This window comes from Vanellus vanellus (assembly GCF_965231255.1).
Source record: "Vanellus vanellus genome assembly, chromosome: 9".
NCBI classification, from domain to species: Eukaryota; Metazoa; Chordata; class Aves; order Charadriiformes; family Charadriidae; genus Vanellus; species Vanellus vanellus.
Genome location: NC_138914.1, coordinates 14,534,839 through 14,546,026, shown reverse-complemented (window position 1 = coordinate 14,546,026; position 11,188 = coordinate 14,534,839). Strand labels below are relative to the sequence as shown.

At 48.8% G+C, this 11,188-nt stretch overlaps 1 protein-coding gene across 1 annotated transcript; it reads left to right on the top strand.

Annotated features, from left to right (window-relative positions):
- Positions 1–923: 923 nt before the first annotated feature.
- DNAJB8 (DnaJ heat shock protein family (Hsp40) member B8) lies at positions 924–1,586 on the top strand (the record flags this gene model as incomplete). The annotated part of the gene is made up of 1 exon (XM_082487539.1): positions 924–1,586. One exon carries the CDS (start codon positions 924–926, stop codon positions 1,584–1,586), a length of 663 nt encoding a protein of 220 aa, XP_082343665.1.
- Between the last annotated feature and the right edge of the window lie 9,602 nt (positions 1,587–11,188).

Below are 11,188 nucleotides of genomic sequence, written 5' to 3'. Positions count from 1 at the left end.
TTCAGAAGAGATCATGATGGTTATTTAATCATGATTTTCAGAAAAGGGTCCCCCCAGCCACATGAGAGCTTCCAATGATTCATTACCTTCATAGTGAAGGACATGCAACGTATTTTGACTTTAAATTTGGCTAATGCCACCTTCCAACTGCTTTGTCTGGGAGTCTGAAGACCCCTGTGCCATTGAATTTCTGTTCCCATACAGGTTCTGACAGACTGCGATGAAGCTGGCTTTGAACCTCCTCTTGATACCAAAACACTTTCCCTGAGTACCTCACTCCAGAGCATGTTTTCAAAACCCTTAATCACTTCTTGTGGGTCTTCCCTGAGCCTCCTACAATTTATCAACACTCTTCCCAAACTGTGACTACCCAAAGCACAAACAGCTTTCCTATAGCTGCTGCTATAGGGTTATATACCCTATAGGGATAATAGGGCCTCACTACACCACAATTCCCTGAACTGCACACAAAATCTCACTGAATATCTGAGAATCCCACCTTTTGGCAGGTATAGGCAAAAAATAATCTAAGCCATATGTCACACCTGTAACGGCAACTACAATGTCACGTGTATGATCTACATCCTTAAAAACACAAGGCCAGTGACAACCAACTCCACCCTAGAATGAAGTCAGGTCAACTGAGCAATGATTGGCTGAGCCCCCTCCGAGGTCACAATCTCACAATTTGTGAACAACAGGCTTAAAAAAAAAGGACATGGTCAAGCAGCACTGTGGGGGCTCGTGACACCAAAAGACAAAGCAGATCAAGGGATGAACTGAGCATCTACCCACCCCCTAAGGAGCGCAGCAACGACATTAGGTGTCCAGGAGTCTTTGCATGCTGGTCATCCCTGGGCTTCACATCCTTGGTGGGAGAGAGGTATCAGGCATCTTCCAAGCAGTCCCACCTTTCCTTTGAGATGGTGGACTATTACAAAGTCCTTGGACTGCAAAAAAGTGCCTCACAAGAGGATGTTAAGAAATCCTACCGCAAACTGGCACTGAAATGGCATCCTGATAAGAATCCCAGCAACAAGGAGGAAGCCGAAAAGAAATTCAAAACAGTCGCTGAGGCATACGAGGTTTTGTCTGACCCTCAGAAACGATCGCTCTATGACAGGTCTATTAAGGAGCACAGATCCTGCGGAGGAAGAAGTGCCATGGGGGGTCATAATGGCTCCTTTGATTTCTCTTACGTGTTCCATGACCCCAAGGAGATCTTTAGGGATGTCTTTGGAGGGTTGGATACCTTTGTACATGATTTCTGGGACCCCTTCAACAATGGTGAAAACTGGCACAGGACAAGCGGAAGAGGAAGAAGCTCCAGCCTGTATTCTGACGTTATGGAGTCATTCATGCCATGGAATTCATTCAGCCCCAGTGAGCAGCCCACCTCCTCCTTTGCCGAGGACACATATGGGCTACACAGTGTGAGATCAGTATTAACTACTACTGAAGTGATCAATGGCAAAAGGATCACCACCCGGAAAATCATCGAGAATGGGCAGGAGAGAACAGAAGTGAAAGAAGACGGCCAGCTGAGGTCTGTGATAATAAATGGGAGAGACCACCTGAAATTATAATGTCCCCCAGCACAAGAATTAGCTGCAAGCTCTGGAGCGTGCTCTCATTGCTCAATGGATGGGATCTACTACAAGCAGTATTAATAAATGCTGAGTTCATGACACAATCGATGCAGACTTCTCAATGATTGGGAAGAAACACTTCACAGGTAAAGATATGGAGTTATGCTAAACTAAGGAGTGCTAACCCTGTGTAAAATGATAGGTAGTGCTTGTTCAGTAAATGGGCATAGTAGATCTATGTGAAAGCAACCTTGCTGGTTTGCCAAAGAGACCAAGTTGGTTAAAATAGCAAGAGGAGACAGGCTGGTTGATGGACAGGTAAGAGATCTTGATGACAAGCTATAGGTCCTCTTCCCACTCCTTGAAATGCCAATTGTGAAGTCTACTAGCTGGAAGAATAAAGACTTTTGTGACACTCATACACAACCCTGAGGTTGCGTCAAGAATATCCTACCTTCGGTGTATGAGAAGATGGATATTAATTGAAAAATGTTTTTGTACACAGGTAAGAAGGTGGGGGACGCTCAGTGGGTCGTGCAGAGCCTAGAGGAGAGGTACTGTCATAGGAAAAACTGAAAGAAGAAAACATTCTTCAGACCGTAGAAGAACGTAGGGGCTTTCTTGAGAATGCCCTGCAAATTATGACCACAGACCCTGACGGAAGCACTGTGTAGATTGGGGGCTGAAAGTGAGCAGGGAGAAGGTGAATTTGGCTTTTGGTCCCCTTCTGCTTGGAGTTGCTCAAACAAAAAGAGCTAAATTCAAACCACGAGCAAACAGATTCCAGGGGGCTGAGTTTAGCTCCCTCTTTGTGCAAAGCTGGATGCGGGGACTTAGATGGTGCTTTACTATCCTTATTGTCTCGCTCACAGCTGCAAGAGCCAGTTCACAATGCATCTCTTGCACAGCCTGCCAGCATGCTGCTTTCGTCCTCCACTAAGCTAAGGAACGCACTCCCCACGTTTCTGCCCTCCCCTGTGCTGACATGAACCGCTGAGCAGTTGTTTCGTGCTTGGCCAGATCACCTTAGGCGTTTAAAATCTTACACGCCTCTTATTTTCGGTCCCACGCTACATCCCCTTGAGTTTCCCAGCTTGCCCTGCCCGATGATGTCTCCCTGGAGACTGGAACTAGCTTTCAGGGACATTTTCACTCTAATCCAGATTGCAATTGCTGCCTGTGTTTGGGCAGGTCTTTGCATCTGTTTCCTCTGCTGTAAAATGGGAATAACAGACTCCCATGCTTTGAAGGAGACTGAGAGGTAGTGATACTCATAAAGGGCTCCAAACATTAAGCACTAAGTTAAATTAGCCACCCCTTAATCAATACTTTTTACTTTTGAAAAGAAAAATGTGGCTTAAATCACCTTCCTCAGCAACTGATGCCGTGCCCAGCTTTGAAAAACAGACCAAAACTGTATTTGTTGTGTTAGGGGCTGTTAAGTCCCTGTGAGTCCCTCTCCCAGTAAGAAAAAGACACAGCACTGGGAGGCAAGTAGAGCTGTAAGTGCATGTTGGGTTCAAAATAACATGTTTCGAAATCTGGACCAGAGTTGAATTCCCAGCTCCTCAACCTTTCCAGCTTGCTAGGGCTAAAACTTTGCTTCAGTCTCATCACTAATAGGGCATTTTTATGTGTGTCCACCAGGACTTCTCAATCTGTGATCAAAATAGGCAGATTTACACACATCCTAGATCTGTCCTGCCTTGGGTCACCGATTCTCTTGTATCAGTATCTAAGAGTGAACGCTTCCTTTTCCCATCCCTGGGTCAGAGTGTTTCCATTGCTGCTTGTAGCAGCGGAGAGCTCATGGGGCACCTTTAGCAGCTGCACGCACCAAAACCTGCTGTTAGGAATATGGGAACATGTCTTGGGAAGGGGCCCAGCTCACCAAGAAAGTAATGAGTCCAGGAGGACCTGCAGATCCTCTTCTACATCTCCCCGCGCGCTGCAGGCAACAAAGCATCTCCCAGCACTTCCTGCGAGCAAAAGATCTGAGATTAAAAAAAAAAAATAAAGACAAGCATAAAGGTCTGGTGGTAAGAGAGCAGGTCAGACTGCATTAGCAAAGTTCTGCATTCCTTCAAAAGAAAGAAATCTGCCAGGTGTGCCCAAAACACCCATGGAAACAGGTTGTGACACAGAGAAAGATAAATGAACCCCAGCAAACCTTGCCAACATGGCCTTGGAGGAACACTAACACCTTCAAGAAGTTTTTTTAGAGCTTCTTCTCATGCCATTTAGCAGCTGCAGCGCTGGAGGAGGCAGCACCAGATGTCCAGCCACAGCGCAACCCGGGAGCCTTTGCCTCGCCCAGTTCCAGCTCTCTGTTCCTCTTCCAGAAATGCATCTTCCCTCTAAAAAGCTGTATTTTGGGACCTTGCCTGGTCAGTGGTGTGTCTTTCAGGTGTGTTCACGGCTGAAGGCGCCTGCACGTGCAGTCAATCCACCTCCGAGGACCACAGGTACCAGCGACAGAGCCTTTTGCTCAGCTGCTGACGGAAACCAGCCCCTCATCCTTCCAGCCACCGCCGCACACGACAGGCTCATTTCCAGCACCAGCTCTGCTTGGACACACTGGACTGGGGGGTACTTCAAAGCCTCCCGTTTGACGGCAGCACCGAACCCAAGCGCGCGGCCCCGGCTGGCCCGCGGCACCAGGCAGAGCGGGGAGCGAAGGCGGCGCGAGCACCGCTGCCGAGCCCGGCCGGCAGCCTGCGCGGAGAGCCTGAGTCATTATTTTATTAGCAGGCCCCCCAACTACTTTAATGTGGGCTTAGGCTGCAAAAACAAAAACATACATAAAAGCATTTGGAATTACTTCATAAAATACTAAATCACAATATTAACCGACTGACCTTTGCTCTATGCAGACCTGCTAATTTTAGCAATTACAGCCAACAACTTGAACATATCAAGTGGGCAACTGTTTAACAATAATGACATCTGCTTGGAAAATCCAATTATGTCTAAACATCTTTAAATCCCCACTAGGGGATACCTGCTTTCTTTTTGCAACTGTTAGGCTCTGCTTAATAGGATTTTAAACTCGCAGCCTGCTGCACACTGTGGTGGCAGTGGCCCCTCTCCCTGGAGTGGCAACAACAGGACTGCCATCCCATTAAGCAGGGAGCGAGAGTCTCTCCTCGGACAGTGATGGAAGCGGCTTGGTTTTTTGACAGCCTAATCTGATAGACGCGTGCATTAGCTGGATCCCTTCACTCCCCCATCCTCCCTGCAGATACTGCTCCCCTCCACGGTCCCCCAAGGTTACGCGTGCTGGACACAGCCAGGGCCGATCTCCGCAGGCTATTTCTCGGGAAGGACCTTGCTTCCAAGATGGGTTTTGCAGCCATCGCTGCCTTTTGTGGAGCAACCGACATGGTATTTCCTCCTGCAACGTCCTCAGACGCAAACTAGTTTTGTTTCCTGGGTTGACTTCTGTTTCTTTCCTCTCTTTTCTCCCTTCTTTCCTCCTCTACCCCCAGCTACCTAAAACCCTCCCTGCTGCTCCCTGCTTCAAGGGTGAAACTCCAACATTGAGATCTGTTCCTCTCTATAATGGGAACCCCTAAAAGGCAACAGCTATGCAGTGGCTTTTGCAGCCATATTTCAGGCCTGCAGATTTTTCCTGCCAAGAAAAGTGACGTTAGAAGTAAATGGGACCAGTGAGGAAGAGTGAGCACAACAAGACCACCCAACTCTCCAATAAAGCACCCCAATGCGGACCAGGATCCTCCACCGTAAAATCAGAGGTCCTTAGTCCGCTCCCAGTTAGGTTGCCGCAAACCCCTGAGCACCACTGATCTGGCAGCAGCCTACACACCACGGTCCCACTCCTGATCACTCAGCACCCTGGGCTGCGAGGCTATTGTCAGATACTTGAATTGAGATACAAGAACAGAATATTTCCGTCCCTTCTCCTCCCTCCCTCTCCCTCCCCGGCCAGCCTGGCTCTTTTCTGATGGAGCGTGCAGCAAAATCACAATCACATGTTTGCAGCAGTAGGAGGCCATTGGCATGGAAGTGGCTGTGATGTCACTACAAACATTTCCACCCTATCCCATTTCTCCAGAACAGTCTCCGTTTTTATGACCCCATCCTGAGATCTGCAGGAAATCAAATTGTCCTGATTCTATTTTGAGCGCTGGTGTCATGGCATCAATATATAACGATGTGGTGTCAAGCCGGAGAGGCTCGAGAGCTCTGCCGTGGTGTCACAGCCGGTTTGTTTTGTGCAGCTCTACGGACTGGATCGCAGCCCTGCGGATGCCACGCTTGCCGTGCTGAGACCGCACGGGACACGTATGCTGTGCTAATGGGATGAGCTGCAGGGGCAGGACACGGGGCAGGTCTGGATTTTGTCCATCGGCAGCTCCCACACCCTGTGAGAGGTTACCAGCTCGGGCACAACGGTACCAGAGGGCAAAAGCACAGGCATGTGAATATGTAGTTCCTACAGAAAGGCATGTTGGGTGCCAACCAGCCCCCGGGGGCTGCACGCGAGGGAAGAGAAGAGCATGGTTGCAAGGCGCTTGTGCAGGGCAAGGGGAGATGCAAGCAAGGGAGAGAGAGATTTGGGGACAGACAGACATTGGCAGGGTGCCTGGGGCAAAAAAAACAAGTGGCAACCTGACCAAAACAGGGAGAAGCAGCACCCAGCAGATACAAATTATTGTCTAAATTAGGATTACCATCTAAACAATGAACCATGAGATAGACCCCCCCCCCAGCTAGCCATCTGAGATTCAAACAGGGGTTTAGATCCCACTGTGCTCATGAAACGCTTCGCTGATGCTTTCCACCAACACATGAACCCCTGCAGACCGGAGCTCTCCCTCGTGGCTGCGTCTCATGGGGAAGAATCAAGCCCTGAGATATCTCTTAGCAATTAAGCTCCAGTGGCATCCCTACCTCATGTATCTCCTACACCCAAATCTTATCTTCTCCTCAAATAACATCAAATCTAACACACGGCATACACAAAACACTCCTGAACTGAGGTCTCCAACAGAAGCAACAACATCTGCAGCAAAATTTTATCTATTGGCCAGAGAGATAATTGTGGAAGAGCTTAAGACAGCCTGCAGAGTTCCCCGGAGCACAGCAGCTAAAAGCACTGGTTTAACTAAAGAAGCAGTGGGAGAGATGTGGTGGTGGCCTATAACTCCAAGCGAGCAAGAGAACGTGGACTACTTTTCAGAAAGTGTAGTGGGAGCTTCTCTACCATTTCTCTTAACACAAGGGACAGGGCAATCCCATATATTTAAATATTTTGCAGAAGGGTGCAGGTTTGAATCCTATGTTAAGATCAGAGCTCCTCCAGGAGAAGCATCTTTTGCAGGCTGTGTTACGGAAGGTTAGATCCTCTTTGCAAAGGCAAAAGAGACCCTAGTGACAGAGTTTGAGTATCTCAAGGCTCATATGAAGCACACCAAGTGCTCAAGTGTGTGTGCTCTCCACGTACCAGAAGATACGCATGCTACAACCCCAGCTAGGAAAGGGTATTAACCCTTGAGGCACTTTGTTTCTGATTGAAGAAACGCTACCATCTCAGCTGAACCTCACCAAGACTGAACATGACCCTTTATTTACCTTTAGCCATAACTGCTAAACTCACTCCATCCAAAGGAGCCAGGGCTACCACCAGACAACCGCTTTCTAAACTCCTTTATGGGGAACACGGGTAATTGGAGATAGCGGTCCAGCAGACTCGAAGCCTGAGACCATGCGTCAGTTCCCATGAAATTGCTGGGTCATTAGTCATCTCCTCGCTGCAGCTTTCATTTTCAAGCCCTCCTTTATCTTTGGCTATGATTAGCACTCAATTGCATTCACCTTTGGTCACCCTCCAAGAAGCACCAGGCAAAGGAGCTCGTGGGACTTGAATACCACCCACTTCTGAAATATTCAAGAAAGTTCTGTGCTGTTTGACTTCAGTATCTGCTTTCCCATCTGCCATGGGGCTATGCCCTGCAACTCTTTCTTCATGGCTGGCAGAACTTTGTGCCCTTCCTTCCCCAGGCTCAGACCTCCCTGGTGCCATTACAGACAGCTCCTCGCTTTCCCATGCCCTTGATCACTCAGCATCTTGGCTCGGTGATGCCATCCACCCTTTCCAGCTCCTCCGCTTCCTCACTTTACCCTGAATTCCTCTCACCTCCTTCCAATGCCTTCCAGGAGCTGCTTTCTTTCCTTCCTCCTGCTGCTTACTAATGCTTTCCTTCCCACTTTGGACACTGCACCCCCATAAATAAATAGTTGCTTGAATTGCTCAGCTAAGGACGTGGCCTCTTCCCACCGCCCATGACACAAGGAAAACCCTCAATGGTGTTTAAACAGCCGCAAAATGAGGCCCAGCAGCACCAGGTGACTTGGCAAGGAGTGACATCAGTGTCACAGAGACACACTCCAGCGGGGTCAGAGTGAGGAGCCCATGTGGGGTGATAACATTTTTTTTTCATCTTATTTTTTTATTTTATTATTCCCTCTCTTGTGATTCCTCTTGCTCCCGGAACGAACAGGGGTTTTTATTGCTGGGGTTAAAAAACACGAATTTGCATTACATCCTGGCTCCTGCTGTAATACTTCACTCTTGTTTCTCTCTCGTCCCCTCTCCAGAACAACTGATGCTATCACAGCCTGATTTAATTTCAAAGACGGATTGTGATTTGGCAGTCGGGGGAAAAAAAAAAAAGCCAAGCTAATCAAAAGTCACCATCTGCTGCGTTGCCATGGGGATATTCCTCCCCAATAAATGTGCTCTTTGCCAAAATCACAGATAACAGCACTATAAAGGGTGGGAGGTGGTGGGGGGGAATCAAAGAAAGAAGTTCCGACACTAGGGGGGAAAAACGAAAGAGAGAAACGGGAGAAACAAGAGACAGAGAAGGAGTGGGAGAGAAAGAAGCATGGACTACTGAGGAAAACAACGAATGGACCAACTAGGGAGAAGGAGGAGGAAATCAGAGAGACTAACAAGCAGCTGAGGGTGACAAAGTGATGGAGGGAGACAGACAACTGGAAAGGAGGAAAGAGCAGAGACACCTCGAGACACTCTGCTGCATAAGATACCAAAACAAAACAAGCAGATAAGAGAATTGCCCTCAAAGCCTCATCTCAGGGGAAGGGAAGAAAACCGAAGCATCAGTGAGAACTCCCAGGGATGTTGGTTTGAGTTCAAGAAGAGATCTTACTGCTGTTTGCATTGAAGTTACCAAAAATAAAACCCCGGATGGGACGAATGGTGACAGGTGGGGATGACCAGGGTAAGGTCGCTGGTGCTCCAGCAGCCCAGATGCTGCCGGGGCCCTGTGGTGAGCTGGAAGGGTTTGTCGTGTTGCAACACAGCACCGGGACTTGGTGACTTAAAATACAAATTATCTGCAATTGAGCATCTTCAAGCTGTCCTGTTTGAGATGGCAGAGAGGCAGGGGCCAGCCGCTCAGCAGCCGCTGTTGCTTTTTATTTCCCCTTGTGATACTGGGTAGCAATTTGGGATACGGAATATAAGGGCAAAGAGGGTCTCTGTGCAGGGGGTCATTGCTGTCCCCAGTGCTTACTGTGGACTGGCTGGGCTCTTGCAGCTCCGTGTACCCCAGGCACGGACACCGGGCAAGGCAGTTGGCCAAAGAGAAACGGGGTCACCTAACCTGAAATGAGTAAAAGCTGTCAAATTTGAGGTCGCAATGTGCTGGCTGCCCCCTGACCCTGCTTAGAGCATGCATGTGTGTGTTGAGTGCCCCTATTAACCCCCAGCAGCTAACGCAGATAGGGGAGGCATCCCACACTCCTCCCCAGCCCAAGTGGGAGCGAAGCAAAGGGGTCACCTAGCACCCACACTAGTAGCATGGGATGAATTATTCACAACAGAGGCACCACCAGCCTTTTTCTTCTTTCCCTGTTAGAGAATAATCCTGGAATAGATCACAGGTTGTGCAAATTCTTCACTGAAAAAATAACTGAATGACTTCGGCATGAACTTGTTTTGCAATTCAGTACTGGCGCTGATAAGAAACGGTTGCTGTGTGTTGACTGGAGGAGCGCAACACTATGTCGCCCATCTCCAACAGTCAAAAACTTTGGATCAGAGCTTCTTTCTTCCCTTTGCTCCCACCTCTTTCCCACACCATGAGGGGCTGTAAAAATCAGAAGTCTTAAAACACAGCGTTGGATGTTTTTCTCTGTATAATCATTTCAGAGTGCTGGGGTCACGCTTCCATCCTTCCCTCCTCAACTGCATAAACATTTGGTTTTGAAGGAAAGCTAAAGAGCCTCCCATCACATGGCTCCAGGAGCTGGGGTTTGGAAGTGTACACTAGCGTATGTCCCACAAGAGCATTAGTGCTTGTTGAATCTATGCACATGGAAAGCGATAGGCAGTTGGAGTGAATTAATTTAAAAATTAGAATGAGAGCTATTGTGTAATATTTTTCAGAAGAGCTTTAATGAAGACCAAAGGCATTGGGTCCTCTGAGTTCAAATGGTCACACCTGTGTGAATGGAGCCAGATGGGCTGTCAGAGCAGCACAGTTTCTGTACTCCAGGTCCCATCCTCCCCCCATACCCCTACTTTCGAGACCCCTAAACCACCTCTCCCAAGCCAGGCAAAATCTAGGGAGGCAGAGATGGCCATGGTAGTAATAGGTTCCTCCAGACCCAGTATCCTCTCCCATCATCCGCTTTGTCACTGCTGTGGTACTCACCCGTAGCTGGAGCTGAGAGAAGGTCCAGCAGGTAGTATAAAAGCCTTTTCATCCTCTGCAGATACAAGATGGTACCCCCAAGGTGCCCTTTGGGGTTGTTCTCCATATAGGATGGCTCTAGTACTTGGGCCAAGGACCAAGCACTAGAGCACGGCAAGGACTGTGTCACCCCCCTGACAGGGTCCCTGCACAGGGAGGATGGAAAAAATGAGCTGAGAGTGAACAGACCTAAAGACAGAAGAGGGAAAACGTTGATGTGGAAACTGGAGAACCTGGAGTACGGGGCTGGGGAGAGAAGAAAAAAAAAGGGGGGGGGAGACTCAAGTAATGCAAATAGGAGAGAGTGAGAAAGCTCTCTGGAATAGGGACTGCAGGAAGGGCTTGTGGGAGAGACAGGCAGAGGATAAAAATGCACAAAATGGAGAAGTGCTTCTGGATAGCATAAACATCAGGTGCGTGACACACCTGGATTTATGCCCCACCATCATGGAAGGTAGGACATGGAGTTAGATGGCAGAGGGATTGAGGTAAGAACACCTCTGAGAGGAAAGACCCCTTAAAACCAACATGGCACATGGACACGGAAGGCTGAAACTCCAACAGCACCATGTGACGGATGTCCCATGGGCAGCACTGTAAGACGATGGCCGTGGCATCTGCCCGGAGAGCTGAGGGGACCCAAAAGGGAGCTGGGGCAACAGCACTGACTGCTGGTGTCAGGGCCCATTGGGGAGGGCCTCCAAGGGTGTGAGCTGCACTAGAAAGGGGTGTCTAGCATGCCTAACACGAATGCATAAAGGGCTGACACCTGCAGGATGTCCCCTAGCCGGTCTGCAGCACCCAGGGGTTGCTTTCAGTGAGCAGAGGGTGCTGCTGGGCAGGTTGGACACACAA